The sequence below is a fragment of the Danio rerio genome, chromosome 18 (assembly GCF_049306965.1).
Source record: "Danio rerio strain Tuebingen ecotype United States chromosome 18, GRCz12tu, whole genome shotgun sequence".
NCBI lineage: Eukaryota > Metazoa > Chordata > Actinopteri > Cypriniformes > Danionidae > Danio > Danio rerio.
Window position 1 is genome coordinate 8,439,629 of NC_133193.1, and position 24,569 is coordinate 8,464,197.

General features: G+C 34.9%; 3 protein-coding genes across 6 annotated transcripts in view; 1 reads left to right on the forward strand and 2 right to left on the reverse strand.

The window, feature by feature from the left end:
* LOC101882393 (uncharacterized) overlaps nt 1-24,569 on the reverse strand; it is a 771,022-nt gene that overhangs the window by 405,144 nt on the left and 341,309 nt on the right. The window lies entirely within an intron of this gene.
* ano2a (anoctamin 2a) overlaps nt 1-24,569 on the forward strand; it is a 72,331-nt gene that overhangs the window by 35,123 nt on the left and 12,639 nt on the right. For 2 of the 3 annotated variants that reach the window (XM_068214873.1, XM_073930236.1), the window contains exons 14-21: nt 13,139-13,216; nt 14,441-14,506; nt 16,431-16,505; nt 16,581-16,782; nt 19,071-19,182; nt 23,618-23,675; nt 23,760-23,860; nt 24,053-24,204. In XM_068214873.1, the coding sequence (XP_068070974.1) occupies nt 13,139-13,216; nt 14,441-14,506; nt 16,431-16,505; nt 16,581-16,782; nt 19,071-19,182; nt 23,618-23,675; nt 23,760-23,860; nt 24,053-24,204 (844 nt within the window). Of the gene's footprint in view, nt 1-9,444; nt 9,457-13,138; nt 13,217-14,440; nt 14,507-16,430; nt 16,506-16,580; nt 16,783-19,070; nt 19,183-23,617; nt 23,676-23,759; nt 23,861-24,052; nt 24,205-24,569 lie in introns of all 3 variants that reach the window. The other variant, XM_009293432.4, reaches the window with a different exon arrangement.
* The window catches only part of caps2 (calcyphosine 2), a 101,720-nt gene that overhangs the window by 28,349 nt on the left and 48,802 nt on the right, over nt 1-24,569 (reverse strand). Inside the window, exon 18 of one of the 2 annotated variants that reach the window (XM_073930269.1) lies at nt 12,351-12,459. In XM_073930269.1, the coding sequence (XP_073786370.1) occupies nt 12,364-12,459 (96 nt within the window). In that variant the 3' untranslated portion in view covers nt 12,351-12,363. Of the gene's footprint in view, nt 1-11,955; nt 12,460-24,569 lie in introns of those variants that run through there. The other variant, XM_073930268.1, reaches the window with a different exon arrangement.

Genomic DNA, 24,569 nt, shown 5'->3' on the forward strand with positions numbered 1-24,569 from the left:
TGGACCAGGATCAACATTAGTGACTATAAATTTGATGGTCCAGGATCAACATTAGTGAATAATAAATTTGATGGTCCAGGATCAACATCAGTAAATTAATAAATTTGATGGTCCAGGATCAACATCAGTGAATTAATAAATTTGATGGTCCAGGATCAACATTAGTGAATTAATAAATTTAATGGTCCAGGATCAACATTAGTGAATTCATAAATTTAATGGTCCAGGATCAACATTAGTGAATTAATAAATTTAATGGTCCAGGATCAACATTAGTGAATTAATAAATTTGATGGTCCAGGATCAACATTAGTGAATTAATAAATTTAATGGTCCAGGATCAACATTAGTGAATAATAAATTTAATGGTCCAGGATCAACATTAGTGAATAATAAATTTAATGGTCCAGGATCAACATTAGTGACTTTATAAATTTGATGGTCCAGGATCAACATTAGTGAATAATAAATTTGATAGTCCAGGATCAACATTAGTGACTTTATAAATTTGATGGTCCAGGATCAACATTAGTGAATAATAAATTTGATGGTCCAGGATCAACATTAGTGACTTTTAAATTTGATGGTCCAGGATCAACATTAGTGAATAATAAATTTAATGGTCCAGGATCAACATCAGTGAATTAATAAATTTGATGGTCCAGGATCAACATTAGTGAATAATAAATTTAATGGTCCAGGATCAACATCAGTGACTTTACAAATTTGATGGACCAGGATCAACATTAGTGAATTAATAAATTTAATGGTCCAGGATCAACATCAGTAAATTAATAAATTTGATGGTCCAGGATCAACATCAGTGAATTAATAAATTTGATGGTCCAGGATCAACATTAGTGAATTAATAAATTTAATGGTCCAGGATCAACATTAGTGAATTCATAAATTTAATGGTCCAGGATCAACATTAGTGAATTAATAAATTTAATGGTCCAGGATCAACATTAGTGAATTAATAAATTTGATGGTCCAGGATCAACATTAGTGAATTAATAAATTTAATGGTCCAGGATCAACATTAGTGAATTAATAAATTTTTAATGGTCCAGGATCAACATTAGTGAATAATAAATTTGATGGTCCAGGATCAACATTAGTGAATAATAAATTTGATGGTCCAGGATCAACATTAGTGAATTAATAAATTTAATGGTCCAGGATCAACATCAGTGACTTTATAAATTTGATGGTCCAGGATCAACATTAGTGAATTAATAAATTTGATGGTCCAGGATCAACATTAGTGAATTAATAAATTTGATGGTCCAGGATCAACATTAGTGAATTAATAAATTTGATGGTCCAGGATCAACATTAGTGACTTTATAAATTTAATGGTCCAGGATCAACATCAGTGACTTTATAAATTTGATGGTCCAGGATCAACATTAGTGAATTAATAAATTTGATGGTCCAGGATCAACATTAGTGAATTAATAAATTTGATGGTCCAGGATCAACATTAGTGAATTAATAAATTTGATGGTCCAGGATCAACATTAGTGAATAATAAATTTGATGGTCCAGGATCAACATCAGTGACTTTATAAATTTGATGGTCCAGGATCAACATCAGTGAATAATAAATTTGATGGTCCAGGATCAACATTAGTGAATAATAAATTTAATGGTCCAGGATCAACATTAGTGACTTTATAAATGTAATGGTCCAGGATCAACATTAGTGAATAATAAATTTAATGGTCCAGGATCAACATTAGTGAATTAATACATTTTTAATGGTCCAGAATCAACATTAGTGAATTAATAAATTTTTAATGGTCCAGAATCAACATTAGTGAATTAATAAATTTGATGGTCCAGGATCAACATTAGTGAATAATAAATTTGATGGTCCAGGATCAACATCAGTGACTTTATAAATTTGATGGTCCAGGATCAACATCAGTGAATAATAAATTTGATGGTCCAGGATCAACATTAGTGAATAATAAATTTAATGGTCCAGGATCAACATTAGTGACTTTATAAATTTGATGGTCCAGGATCAACATTAGTGAATAATAAATTTGATGGTCCAGGATCAACATTAGTGACTTTATAAATTTGATGGTCCAGGATCAACATCAGAGACTTTATAAATTTAATGGTCCAGGATCAACATTAGTGAATAATAAATTTAATGGTCCAGGATCAACATTAGTGAATTATAAATTTGATGGTCCAGGATCAACATTAGTGAATTATAAATTAGATGGTCCAGGATCAACATTAGTGAATTAATAAATTTAATGGTCCAGGATCAACATTAGTGAATAATAAATTTAATGGTCCAGGATCAACATTAGTGACTTTATAAATTTGATGGTCCAGGATCAACATTAGTGAATAATAAATTTGATGGTCCAGGATCAACATTAGTGACTTTATAAATTTGATGGTCCAGGATCAACATCAGAGACTTTATAAATTTGATGGTCCAGGATCAACATTAGTGAATAATAAATTTGATGGTCCAGGATCAACATTAGTGACTTTATAAATTTGATGGTCCAGGATCAACATTAGTGAATAATAAATTTGATGGTCCAGGATCAACATTAGTGAATAATAAATTTGATGGTCCAGGATCAACATCAGTGACTTTACAAATTTGATGGACCAGGATCAACATTAGTGACTATAAATTTGATGGTCCAGGATCAACATTAGTGAATAATAAATTTGATGGTCCAGGATCAACATTAGTGAATTAATAAATTTAATGGTCCAGGATCAACATTAGTGAATTAATAAATTTAATGGTCCAGGATCAACATTAGTGAATTAATAAATTTAATGGTCCAGGATCAACATTAGTGAATAATAAATTTGATGGTCCAGGATCAACATTAGTGAATTAATAAATTTAATGGTCCAGGATCAACATTAGTGAATTAATAAATTTAATGGTCCAGGATCAACATTAGTGACTTTATAAATTTAATGGTCCAGGATCAACATCAGTGACTTTATAAATTTGATGGTCCAGGATCAACATTAGTGAATTAATAAATTTGATGGTCCAGGATCAACATTAGTGACTTTATAAATTTAATGGTCCAGGATCAACATTAGTGAATTAATAAATTTAATGGTCCAGGATCAACATCAGTGACTTTATAAATGTAATGGTCCAGGATCAACATCAGTGACTTTATAAATTTGATGGTCCAGGATCAACATTAGTGAATAATAAATTTGATGGTCCAGGATCAACATTAGTGAATAATAAATTTGATGGTCCAGGATCAGCATCAGAGACTTTATAAATTTGATGGTCCAGGATCAACATTAGTGAATTAATAAATTTGATGGTCCAGGATCAACATTAGTGAATTAATAAATTTGATGGTCCAGGATCAACATTAGTGAATTAATAAATTTGATGGTCCAGGATCAACATTAGTGAATAATAAATTTGATGGTCCAGGATCAACATCAGTGACTTTATAAATTTAATGGTCCAGGATCAACATTAGTGACTTTATAAATGTAATGGTCCAGGATCAACATTAGTGAATAATAAATTTAATGGTCCAGGATCAACATTAGTGAATTAATACATTTTTAATGGTCCAGAATCAACATTAGTGAATTGATAAATTTTTAATGGTCCAGAATCAACATTAGTGAATTAATAAATTTGATGGTCCAGGATCAACATTAGTGAATAATAAATTTGATGGTCCAGGATCAACATCAGTGACTTTATAAATTTGATGGTCCAGGATCAACATCAGTGAATAATAAATTTGATGGTCCAGGATCAACATTAGTGACTTTATAAATTTGATGGTCCAGGATCAACATCAGAGACTTTATAAATTTGATGGTCCAGGATCAACATTAGTGACTTTATAAATTTGATGGTCCAGGATCAACATTAGTGAATAATAAATTTGATGGTCCAGGATCAACATTAGTGACTTTATAAATTTGATGGTCCAGGATCAACATCAGAGACTTTATAAATTTAATGGTCCAGGATCAACATTAGTGAATAATAAATTTAATGGTCCAGGATCAACATTAGTGAATTATAAATTTGATGGTCCAGGATCAACATTAGTGAATTATAAATTAGATGGTCCAGGATCAACATTAGTGAATTAATAAATTTAATGGTCCAGGATCAACATTAGTGAATAATAAATTTAATGGTCCAGGATCAACATTAGTGACTTTATAAATTTGATGGTCCAGGATCAACATTAGTGAATAATAAATTTGATGGTCCAGGATCAACATTAGTGACTTTATAAATTTGATGGTCCAGGATCAACATCAGAGACTTTATAAATTTGATGGTCCAGGATCAACATTAGTGAATAATAAATTTGATGGTCCAGGATCAACATTAGTGACTTTATAAATTTGATGGTCCAGGATCAACATTAGTGAATAATAAATTTGATGGTCCAGGATCAACATTAGTGAATAATAAATTTGATGGTCCAGGATCAACATCAGTGACTTTACAAATTTGATGGACCAGGATCAACATTAGTGACTATAAATTTGATGGTCCAGGATCAACATTAGTGAATAATAAATTTGATGGTCCAGGATCAACATTAGTGAATTAATAAATTTAATGGTCCAGGATCAACATTAGTGAATTAATAAATTTAATGGTCCAGGATCAACATTAGTGAATTAATAAATTTAATGGTCCAGGATCAACATTAGTGAATTAATAAATTTAATGGTCCAGGATCAACATTAGTGACTTTATAAATTTAATGGTCCAGGATCAACATCAGTGACTTTATAAATTTGATGGTCCAGGATCAACATTAGTGAATTAATAAATTTAATGGTCCAGGATCAACATTAGTGAATTAATAAATTTAATGGTCCAGGATCAACATTAGTGACTTTATAAATTTAATGGTCCAGGATCAACATCAGTGACTTTATAAATTTGATGGTCCAGGATCAACATTAGTGAATTAATAAATTTGATGGTCCAGGATCAACATTAGTGACTTTATAAATTTAATGGTCCAGGATCAACATTAGTGAATTAATAAATTTAATGGTCCAGGATCAACATTAGTGACTTTTTAATACTAATCCTGGACCATCAAATTTATAAATTTGCAAATGTTGATCCTGGATCATAAAATGTATAAAGTCGCTGTTGTGACCCCGGATTAATAAAGGGACTAAGCCGAATAGAAAATGAATGAATAGTCTCTTATAATAACTGCTGCAAAATATTACACAACATATTTTAGATTGTTAACCTTACCCAGGGCTTAATTTGTGCCGGAACAAGCCGGATCCGGCACTCCATTTTACTGATGCCCACTGACACTCTCCCTCCTGATAATATGCTGGATCCGTTACCCCGATCTGTTCCGGGACCTCGCAATTTACAAATTAAGCACTGACCTTACCCGATTAATTTGATAGAATAGTTCAGTCTGTCCGAAAAGTCTGGTGACTGTGAAACAGAACATCTGGTGTAAAGTTAATGTTGATTTCTTGTGGTAACGTTTATAAATATGAGCACTGTTAATACAAAAATAGTATAGTTTCGCTCATCTTGGTTCATGTTTTCTCTGATTAGATAGCTCTTTGATTTGTGAAAATGGTTCCATTTTAAATGTAAATCTGTCACCACTAAACTGATAAATACATGATCTTCAAATCCTCCGCTATATGCAAATTTAACCAGGTTATGTCAACTAAAGTGTCAGATGCACACATTTTTTTAACATTACTATTATTTTACAGAAAAGCAAGCTATATCAATTTTATTTGTAATAAAAATGATTTTATATGTAGACTACAGGAGGCTTTGTACTTTGCTTGTGCTCTAGTAAAAGGTGGGCTCTGTGATTACTGTTATTATAGTTTAAATGGAACTATCTATTTTTGTTGTACATCATTAGAAGACATCAGTCAAAAAACACCAAACTGTCACTGGTGTTACCAATCAAAATGCAGCATCACAGCAATGCAATGCGTGACCTTTTTATACAGTCCTTTTTTTATACAATCCTGCAACATTTCCTGTTTCTAGCATTTATGCATTTGGCAGAGGGTTTGGAACGTGATGTTCTGTCAATTCAGTGTACACATTTTACTAATGCATGTAGTGTCACTATAATGAAGTGCTCTACCAACTGAGCTACAGTGCATAGATGAAAGGGCACAATGCAATATGACATTTATTGTAGGAGCACTATTTCTATTTTATTAATCGCTATAAAGTGACAAATATATACAGTACTCTAATACACTCAACAGTAGGGCTGCACAATATTGGGAAAATCTGACATGTTGAGTTTCTGTCATATGAGTACAGTTTCACCAGAAGCTTGAACAGCTTTATTTCAGAAGGAATTAAAATTGTAGATATATTGGGATTGATTGTGTATTGATTGTATATTTTTATAGAAGTGAATCATACAAAAAAATTAATGAACAAATTACAAAGCACACATAAATATAATGGAGCAAAAATAAAATGGAAATAACAGATTTATTCAGTACAGAAATAAATAGAAAGTTATAAATGATGCAATTTCTAGTGCCTGAATGCTTTACACTGGCTTGAAATGTCACCGGCCTTAAAGGGGTGGTCCACTACGATAACATATTTTAAACTTTAGTTGATGTGTAATGTAGCTGTGTGAACATAAACAACATCTTTGAACCTAAGATTCTTAAAGTTCGATGCAAAGGGAGACATTGGCATTTTCAGAGTTAGCTTAGCGAAGCCTACAGCGAACAAAGTTTGAGGACTAAAAAAATACATCTGGGTTAATGATGTCATAAACCCTTCAAGTAACGCGCTTTCACTAAGTGCATACACCTCGCACAGTGAATGGGGCATGGCCAAATGCACCGTTATGTTATAGCAGAGAAAGCTACAGTAAAATGCCGTCCAAACACTGCTATTTCCACAGAGCTTCTTCTGTTTCTGAAAGGGCACAACACAAAGAGAGAAGCGCTTACAGTTTAGGTTTAATTATTATCCAGAAAATTACAAAAAAGATATAGCTAATATTTGACAATAGACAGCTTCCAGAATCTCTCCCTGTTCAGTGCTAGAAACTCCTCAAGAAGGAGCAGCTCCAGTCATAATAGCAGAAGCTGTGGATTGTGAGCCACAACTTGTAAGAGATTTTATTTGTTAAAATTGATCTTTTACATGCACAGTTTCTAGCGTTAAATGTATGTTGTAGTAAGGACAAATACAAGGATGTAAACAACAGAAAATGCTGTTTGGCACCGCTAACAAGTTAGCTACAAATTCATATTTATCAGTCAAACCCTTGTAAACACCCACAGTCTTCACCAGCGCTGCATATGCGGCCGCTTTCTCTGCGTTCTACATCTCTAATAATAAACTTGCAAATGTGAAAGTTTCATATTACTTACACAAGCTTAACCCAAATATATGTGAAAGACACTTGGCAGATTTTATTTTAGAGAGCAGGTTAAACTGTGTCCTCTTCATTTTCTGTCTGATTTAGGCACAAACTGTACAATAATAATAGTTTTGAATACTTTTATGTCATTAAGAAATATATGTAATGTTTATTGTTTGAGGCGATGCAAATGACCCACAAACAACGGTGTGATATAATTGGTCTGGGTTACCGGGGACTCTTACTGCCGTTGGACAGGTGTCGATGTGTGACTTTTATCCATCCACATCACTTTAATTCCTTTTCTGCTCACTGTGTGTAAAACAATAACCACCAACCAATCAGAGTGATTGTAAATGCGTGACTTAGATTGTGAATGATTGTGACTTAGGCTTTAAATAGTGCGTGAACACACACACAATCCACACAGCATTTGCTGCACTTATATTCTCTCTCTCTCTCTCTCTCTCTCTCACACACTCACACACACACACGCACGCACGCAGGTATTCACTGCGCACAAGGTAATGCCGAGTCAACTAAAATAAATACCGAAAAGAAAAACACAAATATCTGACAATTCCCAGAACAGAATCTAGCAAGACCCAGCTCAAATTAAGTACTGATTTCTATACATGTTTATATTTATAATGTCCGCTGGGCATAAACTTAAAAAACCTTTTTTTTGAAGTGTTGTGAATAAAGCGGGCTGGGACGAACATCCTCATGTGCCTAAAAGAAACAAGGCAGCCAGCCGGGCATGGAAGAATACACTCCATGACAACATTTCTGTAACTTTCACTCATTGGGAAATGTTGCCTGCATCAAGCCCAGCTAATGTCCCGCCCCCGAGAGCTATATACTCCACCGTGATAGGTGGGTTCGTTCAGCTCCGCACACATATTGTAAAGTGCTATACATATCAAACATTGAATTTAGGGCGGGGGCCATAAACTATCAACCCGCGGGCCGCAATTGGGCCGTGGGCTGCGAGTTTGAGACCCCCGAGTTACACTGACTGACAGTATTTACACAACAGCAAAGCTCGTGCTAGTAGAGGCGTGATGCTTCCTGGTGACATGGAGCCAATCTGCGAATCACAGCACATTATGTTGGCTGACCAATCAGAGCCTCTTGAAGGTTGGCCTTTGGAGCAACTAGAAAATATAACAGTCGTTTTCATGTTGACTAAGTTGCAGTATATAAATATAACCAAATAAAGATATATGAAAAAAATAACATGAGCATGAGCACACATTGCCTTAAAATTACGCTCTGGACCACCCCTTTAAAAAAAAACATGCTGATTATTAACTTTCACTATGATAGACTCTATTATGATTCAATTCTGCAGCGACTCCATTAATCTTATATGTTTTGAACTGTTTTGATGGTCAACCATAATCCTGATTCTTCATTGCACATCATGATGTGTGACTATTGCCAATACACACATTGTGATATGGATGCTGAAATGATATATACTGCACAGCCCTGTTTGACAAATTTCACCATTATTCATGTCACTTCCAACATCGCCTCTTACCATTGATGTAACTACTGCTTATAACAGCTTCTCTCTTTAAAACCACTCTTGAATTCCCCTTGTGAATATCACTGGAAGGTAGCATCGCAAAAACATAACACCAGATAATAGCCGAATCCCTTTAGAGCGACAGATTTCATCTTTCACACATACAGTATGCTCCTTATGAGGTGTATGATAAAAATGCAAACTTCTGAACCTTTCACCTGGGAGCTAAATCAGTTCTAAAGTGTGCGTGTTGTGTAAGTGTGGAAGCGGGTGGCGTGTATGTGTGTGTGATGGGACATGTGTGAGTAATGAGATTGTGTTCCTGCTTAAAGCATTGAGCTGAGTGGATGAAGGGCTGCGCTCTCAACGGGGCACCATGGAGATCATGAGCGTCATGCTAATGCGAGCGATAATGAAGTTCAATTACACCCGCATATTAAACAGTGTAAATATGTGTGTCTAACACCATGTTTTCTTTGCTTTGATGCTCACCAATAGGAGCGGGCTGAGGTAAAGCTGTTTCTATACTGTTTCCCGACATGCTCAACCGCACGGCATATATTTGCACACCTCCCCCCTCCCTCATCAAAATACACTCAAAACAATTACTTCAGCTGCTTGTTTAAACTACTTATTTAAAATGAGCTGAAATAGCACAATTCTTTAGATTTTTGGGGGACAACTATATTTCTTTTATGCTTAATCCACTTAAATTTGTTGAGTTTGATGCTTTGTGTTGAGACATGAATGAATTATGTGGGATAGTTTTTAGTGAAGCTGTGGTTTTCTGAGCAGCAGGAGGATCAGTTTTTGCATTGAGTCTACAGTGAGGATGTTTGATGAATCAACGCTCAATTTATAAAAGATTTACTGTGGATTAACCTTGTAGTAACCTGTGTGCCAATGAATCCTTTACCATGATTTTATACTATTAACCTCAATGCCATAATCCTGACCGCAGTGACAGTTAACACACAGCCCTGTTTTTTATGTCAATGTTTTATACTATTAACCTACTATACTGTCACCTAAAAGAGTCAATGCTACCCTACCTGACAAAGGTCTTGTCATTGATCCCAGTAGTAGGAGCAACAGATAATAACTTGACTTCTAGTTGATCATTTGGAAAAGTGGCAGAAGGTCGATTTTTCAGATGAATCATCTGTTGAGCTGCATCCCAATCATCACAAATACTCCAGAAGATCTATTGGAACCTGCATGGACCCAAGATTCTCACTGAAATCGGTCAAGTTCGATAAAGGAAAAATCATGGTTTGGGATTACATTCAGTATGGGGCATGCAAGAGATCTGCAAAGTGGATGGCACCATCAATAGCTTGAGGTATCAAGAAATTTGTGCTGCCCAAACCAAAGGAGAGGGCAAATTCTTTAGCAAGATAGCACTTCTTTTCATACTTCAGCCACCACATCAAAGTTCTTGAAAGCAGAGAAGGTCAAGGTGCTCCAGGATTGGCCAGCCCAGTCACCAGAGATAAACATTAATGAGCATGTCTGGGGTAATATGAAGGAGGCATTGAAGATGAATCTAAAGACTCTTGATGAACTCTGGGAGTCCTGCAAGAACACTTTCTTTGCCTCTCCAGATGACTTTATTAAGTTATTTGAGTCAATGCAGAGATGTATGGATGCAGTCCTGGATGGGAGCTCATGGGAGTCATACACAATATTCATTCTTTTCAAACTGCACCAGGCTTTTATATTCTATACTGTACAATATTTCTGCTAGGTGACGAGACTTTTTTCTAAGCAAAGTCAGACCTTCCTGTCCTAATTAAATCAATAAAGATCAAGGCATGATCGTATTTTATTGTGGTAAAATAAGCGTAACCTAGATGCTGTTGCCTTTCATATAAGACACTTCTGATACCAAATGATCAACTAAAAGACAAGTTATTATTTGTTCTTCCTAAAACTTAAATAGGCGACAAGACTTTTGTCAGTTAGTGTATATCCTAATGTACTTTTTTTGTGAAGGAAAAACAATACTTTTGAGTGTGTAACAGAAGAGTATGCAACCTTTGGGACATACATCCTAATTAACAGACCATTATGTTGCTTAGTTACGTCCCCTGTCAGTCATCTTTTACATTTCATATTTAATTACCTGCCATAATGAAGAAGCAGCAGCAGATTAATCTGCCATTCAAGAGTCTGTCATGCAGAGAAATCTCCTCAGGTGTTTGCATAATATTTATGCATTTAGAAGTTCATTTTCAACCACATCTTCATAAAAGTTGATCTTGCAGATAAAATATTGACCTTATTCTAAAATGCGGAAGTGCGCCTGTTTTCGCGATTGTCTTAGAACTTCCGATTCAGTCGCCTATGGGAGAAATGACTAGGAATAATAAACGGCAGAAAATGGTCAAACTACTTGCTCAACAAACAAATGTTTGCATGACTACACAGACCAAGTAGCATAATATAATAAGAAAATATTAAATTGCAACATCAAGCAGCGTAACGAGCAGTTGTTAACGTCAAAAAATGAATGGAAGTGAATGTGACCGGAAGTCGCGAGACAAAAAGATTCAAATGGCAGCGCCCACTTGCCAGCTGAGAATAAGGTGAATATAGCAGAACATCCCTGCTGAAAAATCCAGCTTAAACCAGCCTAGGCTGGTTGGCTGGTTTTAGCTGGTCAACCAGGCTGGTTTTAGAGAGGTTTTGGCCACTTCCAGGCTGGTTTCCAGCCATTTCCAGCCTGGTCTAAGCTGGTTAGGCTGGGAGATGACCAGCTAAAACCAGCTTGACCAGCCTAGCCAGGCTGGGAGCCCAGCCAAAACCAGCTATGTCCAGCTTAAACCAGGCTGGTCAAGCTGGTTTTAGCTGGATTTAGCTGGTCATTTTCCAGCCTGACCAGCTAAGACCAGGCTGGAAATGGCTGGAAACCAGCCTGGAAGTGGCCAAAACCCCTCTAAAACCAGCCTGGTCGACCAGCTAAAACCAGCCAACCAGCCTAGGCTGGTTTAAGCTGGATTTTTTAGCAGGGATGGCATTTAAATATTGTATAGTAGATATTAATAAACAGTCATCCAAACATCTTCACAAAAGCCTCTCCACTTAAGTCCATTGTGTCACCCATGTTTGTAGTTTTTTTTTTTTTTTTACCCGTGTTTGAAGTTCTAATAAAAAAATCACATCCTAATAGCAACGTATTGGTGGACCATATTACCTGTTAGAGTAAACTAAGCACATATCTGCATATTTCTACCAGAAATAGACCAACCTGGCTACTTTGGATCACTTATTTGAGCATAATATAATTTGTGACATATTTTCGAATACTATACTGTAAGATGAACTGTATGTAAATTGGTATGCACCAAGTATTTAAAGGAATAGTTCACCCAAAAATGAAAATCACCCCATCATTTACTCACCTTCAAGCCATTTTCAGTGTATATGACTATTTCTGTCAGATGAACACAATCGGAGTACTTTTAAATGGTATCTCTTCCATGCTGGCGGTTCATTCCACTGTTGCGACCCCTGATAAATGAGGGAATAAGCCGAAGGAAAATGAATGTTTGAATCTTATCCATGCTGTATAAGGATGTTGGATAGTGACGATTATTTTGAAGCTACCAAAAAGCACATTTAGGACATCTTCTGAAGCATTTCTTTTATAAAACTACATAATCCACTTGTGTTATGGGTTAGTTTTCCAATGTGAATGTAAATCTTTAAAATAAAAGCCGCTAAAATGTTATCATTTAAAGTATAATATTTAAAACTACTCCAACAGTGTTTTAATCTGACAGAAAAAAGTCATATACACAAAGGATGGCTTGATGGTCAGTAAATTAAGGGGTAATTTTCATTTTTGGGTGAACGATTCCTTTAAGGGTTGAGAAGTGAACATACACTTGCATGGACGGAAGTCTAACAGATTGATTATGCAGCTAAAAAAACCCTGCAGTTATGTGCTTTTTAATGAACTTGCAGTTTTGTACCATATCAGCGTCTTTGCCTCGAGACTAGAAAGTGATTTAATGCAGAACCAAGATAATTATTTCTATTTGAGTGTGTGTTTGCGGATCCTGTTTCCATGGAAACCGTTTTGCTTACGCTTATCTGAGAAACTGATGACGGGTTTGGTGCTTTTTGACATATTGTGCGAGTCCTTGAGTACAGATGTTGACGTGTTCTCTGTGTGTTTATATCTCAGAATGAGCTACGACCAGCATACGAGGACTTTCTTCATAAGAAACAGGAGAAGAAGGCAAAGAATAAGAAAAAGGAAGAGGTATGTATTGTATAATGTATAAAACAACAAGGTTCCTAGTTCCTACTAAGAATGTTGATGTATACCAGCATTGACAATATACTAAATGTGTATTTATTAGAGACCCAATTCATGGCATTGGCCATAACAATGACATATTTAAAGAGAAATACGGCTGTTTTATTATTAACTCGATCAGAATGTTTATTACCTATACTGTAGGTGTCTTGCCTACCTATTATTAAGATACTGGGTGTTTATTAGTACATATAAAATACATTTTCCATATGATCTTACTATATGTTTACAACTATTCATTAATGAACTACAGTGCAAAATGTAGTATTATTAATAACTTTCATGAACTAATAGTAATTACCATACTAGTGTACTTTAGTATAAATTTCTATAGTATTTTAATTGTGTAACACCTGGTTTTATTGGATTTTTGTTTTGTTTTTGCTGTTAGCTACTATGATTTGTTTCTGTTTATTACAGCATATTATTTGCAGTAAATAACTGAACTAAACAAGTAAGCCTCATATGTTTCATTGACAGTTTTATTGATCACTAAGATATGATTGAGTTGGATTTAAGTCGCTTTGATTTAAAAATGAAAATTGTACAAATAGCTCAGATGTAGCTAAGCTACTTTCGCCAAGTAGCTTTTAGCTTAGCTTGCTACATTTCTTAGCTCTCTACATTTTTTAAGTAGCTTGCCCAACACTGGTTATCATACCGTCAGAATCTTTTACCGGCCCATGTCTACTGTATACACACACACAAACACACACTGTTTTATTGTTGCATCGGAAGGAAAAGAAAGAAAGAGAGAATTTAAAAAAGTTAAAAAGTTAATGTAAAATCATTAAATGAAACCAAACTTTACACGTTTCTGAATTACATTAAAATGTTATTAACCATTTCAGATAGACTTTTTTAATTAAACATGAAATTACCATTAGGTTTTAGCAAATGACAATACAAATTCCAAAAGATATTAACTGCACATTCCTACACATTTATTCTTTATTTACCGTGTGATATTTCCATCATCTTCTTCTCAAACACTGTTCAGGATCTTAATTTTTGCTTTGACTTAATTATTGCGTAAGAATGCACTGAGCTGAAATACTTGGAACGCCTCACAGACGTTTCCAGGTAGATGTGAGAGAGTTAATGTGTGTGTGTGTGTGTGTGTTTAAGTGTGTGCGCGGTGCTTTTAATCTCTGCTCTATGTTGTAGCCGGACGCAGGAACAGATGACAAAGGAAGAGAGAAGCTACTGTGTGCTAAAGGAGGGCAGCCACCGGTGAGGAGGGGGGAGATAATTTGAGAGTTCACTGTGTGTCTGTCTAGGAGAAAGCAAGCTAATCAACTTAACCAGTAGAGGCGGGGCTTTAGGGATAATGCAGTTAGTTCTCAGCTGTCAGTCAACCAGTGGTCACTGCGCTGACCTCCGCCGGACCCCAGCAGCTTCATTATCCATCCCCTTATCTCTCCTCTCTCATTAGCACTCTCTTATCTTTCTCTACTTGTTGTTTTGAACTATTTAAACGATTAGATAATGAATTACACGCTCCTGCAGGGGGAGATCATCTGCATGTTTTTTTTTTTTTTTTTTCTGTCAGAAATGAGCAATTTGGTCGCAATTTCACTTGATGTGATTTTGCTGATATTTATTACTGTCGTTGTGCCCTTGCACGTCGCGCTGCATGCACACACACACACACACACAACACTCGTATGCGCTCAAACACTGTCTCTGGCATACATGTTTACTACACACGGCACTCAAAGCAGATTACCTCTCTGGGTATTCCACACTAGATTATACAGGATTAGAGTCAGAGCTGGATTAAAACTCGCAAGTTAGAGTGGTGTCCTTCCTCTAATCAAAGACACATGTTCGTGTGTATGCGGGCATACCTGCGAGAATAGAGGCTTTTAATTCAGATTTTATGCATGTTTGTGTCTGGAGGGAGATGGACTTATATTGGCCGTTTATTTCAGAATTAACTTTGGTTAAATTAGTTTTACTTACTTTAAATAATTGATTTGTTCCAAGTTCAAAACTACTCAACAGAGGTCGCAAAATCTACTAGCCCAAAATCCTGGGCTATTGTTTTTTCAGTCAGGCTACCAAAATCTATCTACACCATGCCTGGCGGGCTATCTAGATAGATTTTGTCTTTGTAGATCTATGTAGATAGATTTTGGTAGCCCTGCTGAAAAAAAAAAAACACAATAGCCCAGGATTTTGGGGTAGTAGTATTTTTGCGTAGTTTTATGAGTTATTGTTAAAATAAACATATTCCCCTAATAAGAAAATAATGTTTTCTCTTTTGAATATGACTCATTTCTAATTTTAAAAAGAACAACCTGAGGAAAGGGGCGAGGCAGTGGCGCAGTAGGTAGTGCTGTCGCCTCACAGCAAGAAGGTAGCTGGGTCGCTGGTTCGAACCTCGGCTCGGTTGGCGTTTCTGTGTGGAGTTTGCATGTTCTCCCTGCCTTTGCGTGGGTTTCCTCCAGGTGCTCCGGTTTCCCCCACAGTCCGAAGACATGTGGTACAGGTGAATTGGGTAGGCTAAATTGTCCATAGTGTGTGTGAATGTGTGTGTGGATCTCTCCCAGAGATGGGTTGCGGCTGGAAGGGCATCCACTGCGTAAAGAAAAAACTTGCTGGATAAGTTGGCGGTTCATTCCGCTGTGGCGACCCAGGATTAATAAAGGGACTAAGCCGACAAGAAAATGAATGAATGAACCTGAGGAAAGGTGTCATTAGATACCGCTTTCAAAATGAATTTTTTCAATAAGCACAATGACATTGCTGATGAAGTATTTTAAATAAGTATTTCTGTTATATTTTGAATTAAATAAGTATGTGGGTTAGTCTAATCAAGGAAATTGTAATTAATCAAGCAAGTTGTACTGTACCTTCAAATAGGGCTGCTCAATAATGGAAAAAAAATCTGAATCACAATTGTTTTGGTCATTACTGTAATCATGATCATTTACAATAATTATGAGTTGGCCATATATATAGTTTTGCCAAAATTGACATTTGATTAATTGCACAGCCTAACCGTTTGTTTCATCTCCCAGGCCTACTGGCCATTATGTTGGTTATTGCCACAAGATAGTTACTACTTTTAATATTATTTAATATCATGTATTAACTCAGTATTCACAGCTGATCAAGTAAGATCCTGATGTTGTTGATGTTGTTTTTGTAGCTTGCCTCAGAATCTTTGTCATGGACTGACCGGCTGCCAGGATTCTGCATCAACATATCCTCTATCCTCCTTATGGTGGGTCTCTATTTGACAAGAGCAAGATAAAAGTGTTTTTGTACTGTCAGAAGGCTTATCTTTCTGTTTTCTCAGGTCGGGGTAACATTCTCTGCCGTATCAGGAGTAATTCTCTACCGTATCATTGTGTCTGCTGTAATGTCAATGAACCCTGATCACGAGGCCAAGGCCAATGTGCGAGTGATTGTAACAACCACAGCGGTCATCATCAACCTGCTGGTGGTTCTGGTGCTGGATGAGATCTACGGTGCAATAGCGGCCTGGATTACTGAGCTCGGTACGTGTGTTTACATGATGTTTAATAAAAGATGATTCTATCAATAATTATGATAATTATTAGGGCTGTCAATTTAACACATTATAAGTGATCTTAAAAACACATTTTGTGCAATTGCACATTTTTATTGCAATTATCACCCTTGTCCATTCACAGACCTGTGCTAGCCACACTATTTACTTAACTTTAAATAGAAGTAAACACATTGTAACTTGGAAGTGTGAGTTGAATTCATTTTTAGTTTTAGTAATTATGTACACAGTTCATTTAAATAATAATTTCCTGGCAACAGGTTTACTCTCTTTAAGTAAAATCAGCTAATTGCTTTTTACAGTGTATAGAATGACATAAAAAGCCCCAAGAATCAAGATGTTAGGGCAAAATTCCCCCATATGAGTTTTTATGTTTTATATTTGTATCATAAGATTGAGATAAGTTATAGCCTTGAGCATTGGGCTGAAAATCACACCAGTGCTTTCTGATTGAATAGTTTTAATACGGATAAAAAATAATGCAATGGCTTGTTTATTATACATGGCCACATACTGGCAGACTTTGCTAATTGTTCAGAGAAATATTTCATTAAATTAAAAACTTTTTTTTCCCTATCAAAAAAATATAAATAAACAAATAAATAAGATTTAGGGTGACAGTACACTGTATAAAAAAATAATTATATATATATATTTATATATTTTTATATTTCTAGTCATCTCAACCTACATCAGTCAAACTGACTAAAAATATTGAGTTAAACTTTAGATAACTTTAGTTAACTTAAATAGTTGAAATCTGATTAACTTATTAGAATAAGTAGAAATACTTGTTGTCAATTTTCTACATAATTACATAATGTAATAAAAGGACAATTGATTCAAAAACTTATTCTGTCATAAGAATTTACTAGGATAGATAGACTTAGCTTAACTTTTATAATTATGCACATCAGTTTATTTACTACTATTTTAGGGAAAAGGGTTTACTCACTTCTTTAAAGTCAACTAATTGCTTTAAAAGCAACAGGTCTACTAACTTTAGTCTACTAACTTCTCTTTTAAAGTAAGCTAATTTTTCCAACTAATTGCTTTTTATTTCGTGAAATGCAGTTAAAGACCTCTAAAATTTAAGATATTAGAGCAAAATTGTCTGATATGAGATTTTGTCCTATATTTGTATCACATAATAGAGATAAGCAATATCAATGAGCATTGAGTTGATCACACCAATGCTTTCTGATTGAATCAGTTTTTTTTTTAATATCCAAATAAATATTTTAATAAAGCAACAGCTTGTTTATTACAATACACCACCCACCTACTGGCAGATTTTGTAGATTTAGGTATTAAATAGAGGATTATTCATTCATTCATTTTCTTGTCGGCTTAGTCCCATATTAATCTAGGGTCGCCACAGCGGAATGAACCGCCAACTTATCTAGCACGTTTTCACGCAGCGGATGCCCTTCCAGCCGCAATCCATCTCTGGGAAAGAGGATTATTTAATTAAATTAAAACTTTTTTTCCATATTAAAAAATATAAGTAAACTAATAAGTAAGATTTAGAGGGATGGTACACTTTAAAATAATTATTGCCACATTCATTTTTTTATCAAATAAACTTGTCTAGTCATCTCAATCTACATCAATCAAACTGACTAAAAATATTAAGTTAAACTTAAAAAAAGTTGAAATGTGATTAACTTATTAGAACAAGTTAAAGCAATGTAGAAATATTTGTTGTCTTGACTTTTTGTCATACATTTCTTTTAATAATTTTTAAATTTAGTTTAATAAAGAACTCCCAGAATTTTAATTCTGTCATGAGAAATCACTTTAATTCATGTGAAAATTCACTTTAATATAATTTCGAGCCAGGGTGATTTTTTTTTAATTTAGTAGGATAGATAGACAGATAGATAAAGAATAAACATAAAAACTGCCTTGTTGGAGCTACAATAAATATATCTATAACCAATAACAATTACAATTAGATTAACATCTAATTCGAATCTGTTATTAACAAATAACAATTCGGATACCAAAAAATTCTTAGCCATTGTCGCTTAAAGGTCTATGTGCAATGTGAATATATTGATGGGTGTTTTTTATTCATAAACTTACAGTTAACATAATAATGACTTCAACATTTCGTTTTATTGTAGTGTCTTAGTTACGATTTGCTATTGATTAATTTATCACAACATTGTGTTTAAAACAAATAAATGTGTGTAAAAAAAGCAACTGACAGCCTTAATCCTTTAAAATGTGATGTAATTGTCATATTTCCAGAGATTCCAAAGACTGAAGCCACATTTGAAGAGCACGTGATCCTGAAAGCGTTTTTGCTGAAGAGCATGAACGCATTTGCACCAGTCTTCTATGTGGCCTTCTTTAAGGGCAGGTAAAATGACATCCCATTAGCAAACCCACCCAAACTACCATGACGGCCTGTCTCTGTTGTGAGCTATGATAATTGGATTATTATAATGTACTTTGCTGTCTTTTATGGTGTCCAGTGTTGTTGCAGTATGTAGTTGTGCGCTTACTGGAGTCTTGTGTTAATATTTTGTGGTGTTGTGGTGTCCCTGTACAATATATCATAGTGTTTGTGTTTAAAATGTAGTGTTGTGTGTCTATCCCTTATGCTGTATTGTTCTTTGTCTATCCCTTATGCTGTAATGTTGTGTGTCTATCCTGTATGCTCTAGTGTTGTGTGTCTATCCCTTATCCTGTAGTGTTGTTTGTCCTATTCTGTGTACTGCATTTCTGAGAAAGTTACAGTGCAACCGGAAAGTATTCATAGCACTTTTTCCACATTTTTTATGTTACAGCCTTATTCCAAAACGGATTCAATTCATTGATTTCCTCAACATTCAACACACAACACCACATAATGACAATGTGAAGAAAGATTTTTTGAAATTTTTGCAAATTGATAAAAAATAAAAAACCTGAAGAATCACATGTACATCAGTATTCACAGGCTTTGCTCAATACTTTGTTGATGCACCTTTGGCAGCAATTTCAGGCTCAAGTCTTTTTGAATATGATGCTTAGATGACCGGCCAGCTCTAGGAAGAGTCATGTTGGTTAAACATCTTCTACTTACGGATGATGGAGGCTACTGTGCTCATTGGAGCTTTCAGAGCAATGAAAGCCTTGCCCAGACTTGTGCCTCGAGACAATCCTGTCTCGGAGGTCTAAAGACAATTCCTTTGTCTTCATGCTTGGTTTGTGCTTTGACATGCACTGTCAACCCTGGGACCTTATATAGACAGGTGTATGCCTTTTCAAATCATGTCCAATCAACTGAATTGACCACAGGTGAACTCCAATAAAGCTCCTGAAACATCTGAAGAGTGATCAGTGGAAACAGAATGTACCTGAGCTCAATTTAGAGCTTGACGGCAAAGGCTGTGAATACTGATGTACATGTGATTTTTCAGGTGTTTTATTTTAAATAAATTTGAAACAATTTCAAAAAATCCTTTCTTCACACTGTCATTATGGGATATTGTGTATAGAAATTTGAGGAAATAAATGAATTTAATCCATTTTGGAATAAGGCTGTGACATAAAAAAAAAAATGTGGAAAAAGTGAAGCGCTATGAAAATTTTCCAGATGCACTGTATATATTTGTTTCTTTCATATAAGTTTGTCAATAATGTATATTTCACTTTGAAGTGAGCAATTTGTTTATCACTTTTATATGCTATATATTAGAGCTGCACGATATTGGAAAAATCTGGTATTACGATATTTTAATTTGCTGCGATATATATATATATATATATATATATATATATATATATATATATATATATATATATATATATATATATATATATATATATATTGCGATATGAATATCATTTCACCAGATGAATTGAATAGCTCTATTTGGAACAATTTCATTCACTTAGATGGGTTGGGGTCCTCAAGTCTTTTTCTATGCAGTATGTTTGCATAAATTATAATAAATTACAAGCATATATAAATACAACAGAGCACAGAAAAATTGTTTTCTGAAGAGTCTAACAATATTGAGGTATCAATCAAATCAAAATCAATCAAAAATAGGTATTAATCAATCAAAAATGAGATATCCATCAAAAATAAAATAAAATGGTCATCATTGTATGAACAATTTAAAATAATAATATTTAATGGTAACATTATTTTGATGGTCCATTTGAGTATTAGTTGACTGTCTGCTTAATATCTGTTGATATGCTCCTTCAATCGACATTTAACTGACTATAAGAAACTTTGCAAGTAGACGTCAACTTACACTAACCTTAACCCCAATCCTAACAGTCTACTTATAATCTAATGAAAAGTAGTTGTTAATTTTAGATTACATCTTATCTACATGCCAAATGGATCATCAAAATAAAGTGTGACCTATTTAATAATATCTTTGTGTTTTAATCTGTAATAAAAAAATGTAGCGATATCCATGCTCAATCAATATATTGTGCAGCCCTATTGCATATTTATAGCATTTTTTAACCTAAAACTCCTTTTATGTCTTTAGTTTGTCTCAATATTTTTCTATAATAAATATTTAGTTAAATACTGTAAGTCCTTTATAAAGTGATTGAATAGTATCTGTATCTAAAATGAGTCCCATGGTTTTAAAATGCCTTTTTCTATTTAATCTCTTTTTACTTAACTGAAAATTAAATTATTTTTATATATTTTATTGATGATTCATGTCGAAATTTCCTATTCCAAATTACATTTCTTTCAACCTGTTTTGTGGTGTCAGTGTGTTACATGTAGTGCTGTGTTTCTATATAGTGTTGCTGATCAATAATGTGTGTTATTGTTTAGTGTGTGTGTGTGTGTGTGTGTGTGTGTGTGTGTGTGTGTGTGTGTGTGTGTGTGTGTGTGTGTGTGTGTGTGTGTGTGTGTGTTTTTTCAGTTTCTAGAACCAAAACGTCGAATTTTTGAATTAGGGTTAGCTAATCCAGAGCAGTGGTTTCAACACAAATGTATACATTTTTTTATGTTTATTTTATATGAATGATTATAAAAACGGTAATTGTTCATTTGAACAATATTGTATAAATTCACCAAACATAATACTATAATATTAAATATTAACCAAATATAAAATAGTAAAAAAGTTACTGTCCACAATAAAATTTAAAAAAGTGTTTAAATTAATAATACTTAATTAATGAATAAAAATCTTATTTTAAATATATATATATATATATATATATATATATATATATATATATATATATATATATATATATATATATATATATATATATATATATATATATATATTAGTAATGGGCAGATATTAATAACTTACAAAACTAATCGCATGCAAAATGAAAGTTTGTTTTGACATAAGTGTGTGCTGTGTATATTTGGTATTTACCAGCCACTTTATTAGGCAAACCTGTCCCACTGCTCGTTAACACAATTTTCCAATCAGCCAATCACACGGCAGCAACTTTATGCATTTAGGCATGTAGACATGGTCAAGACTATCTGCTGCAGTTCAAACCAAGCATCAGAATGGGGAAGAAAGGTGATTTAAGTGACTTTGAAAGTGGCATGGTTGTTGGTGCCAGACCAAGATGCACAACCATCTCTAGGGTTTACAGAGAATGGTCAGATAAAGAGAAAATAAAAATTTCCAGTGAGCGGCAGTACTGTAGGCGTAAATGCCTTGTTGATGCCAGAGGTCAGAGGAAAATGGCCAGGCTGGTTTGAGCTGATAGAAAGGCAATAGTAACTCAAATAACGACTCATTACAACCGAGCTCTGCAGAAGAGCATCTCTGAACACACGACACATCCAACCTTCAGGAGGATGTGCTACAGCAGAGGAAGAGCACACCAGGTGCCACTCCTGTCAGCTACGAACAGGAAACTGAGGCTAAAATTCACACAGGCTCACCAAAATTGGACAATAGAAGATTGGAAAAACGTTGCCTGGTCTGATGAGTCTCGATTTTTGCTGTGACATTCAGATGGTAGAGTCAGAATTTGGAGTCAACAACATTAAAACTTGGATAAATCCTGCTATGTATCAACGGTTCAGGCTGCTGGTGGTGGTCAACGCCACAGCCTACCTGAGTATTGTTGATGACCATGTCCATCTCTATGACCACAGTGTACCCATCTTCTGATGGCTACTTCCAGCAGGATATCGCACCATGTCATAAAGCGTGAATCATCTCAGACTGGTTTCTTGAACATGACAATGAGTTCACTGTACTCAAATGGCCTCCACAGTCACCAGAGCTCAATCCAATAGAGCACCAGATATGGTGAAATGGGAGATTCAGATCATAAATGTGCAGCCGACAAATCTGCAGCAACTGCGTGATGCTATCATGTCAAGATGGACCAAAATCTCTGATTATAAAGGAATATTTCCAGTACCTTATTGAATCTATGCCACAAAGGATTAAGGCAGTTTTCAAGGCAAAAGGGGATCCAACCTGGTCCTAGTAAGGTGTACCTAGTAAAGTGGCTGGTGAGTGTAAATACACACATGCACATATTTAGATATAAAATACATTTGTATCACATATACATAATAAAAATCTATAAAATACACTCATATATTATGTCAAAACAAAACTTTACAATTTATCTTCGCCTTTTATATATATATATATAATCTTTATGTATATATATTTTTAATTGTTTATGTAACATAACTGCTTGTTTTGTCTTGTCTTAAATCATTGACGTCATTTTGAGGCCCTCTAGTGGGCTTTGGGCCCCTTGTTTGAGAACCACTGATTCTCAGCAGTGTTGCCAGCATTTACAAAACTCCTCATAACTCTGCTGTACTAATTCAGGTTTGCAGGCCGTCCTGGTGACTACGTTTATGTCTTTAAGGATTTCCGCATGGAAGAGGTAATTATTAAAACGATAATCTGTTTGTCTTGATTCAGCATCACGTAACTAATGTGTTGCATGTACGTGTGTGTTTTGATCTAGTGTTCTCCAGGTGGCTGTCTCATTGAAGTGTGTATTCAGTTGGGAATCATTATGCTGGGAAAGCAGCTCATTCAGAATAATGTATTTGAAATTGCCATTCCGTAAGTGTTTTAAACGCACAAACACATGCGCAAACTCTTCCCTGTGGTCCCTTTGCTCGTTTTCTTCGATTTGGCAATAAACCCCTAGTCAATCAGAGCAAGCCCCAAACTCTCCTGCTAAATTAAGTTTTAATTGTTTAACAGTAGGCAGTGTGTGACGGAGGAATTGTTCGATTTAAAATGGCATTACAGGAAGCTGAAGAAGATGTATCGCACGTATAAAGAGGAGAAAGATGGATCGGCGGATGAGGATGATAAAGACTCTAAACGAGAACCGCAGCGCTGGGATCTGGACTATGATCTGGAGCCGTATGAGGGTCTGAGCCCAGAGTACATGGAGATGGGTGAGTACTACAGTATAGTTTTTACATTTACACATTTGGGACTTGTGGAGCTACGCACCATTTGCTCTTCAGTGTTTGGACTTTCAACAGTGAAAATTAAACCACACTGAAATGAACTTAACTAAACTTCAACTCTGAAAACTGGACTGACACGGTTTCATTTTACTAGAACTTCGATTTACTAAAACTTCTTGTTAAGCTGCTTTGACACGATCTACATTGTAAAAGGGCTATAGAACAAAGATGAATCGAAATGAATTAAGTCATTTAGCACAGGGGTTCTCAAAATTTTCAGCCCGCGACCCATGAAAATAACAACACCAGTGACTCGCAACCCCCTCTATGTTGAACCCCATGGGTCGCAA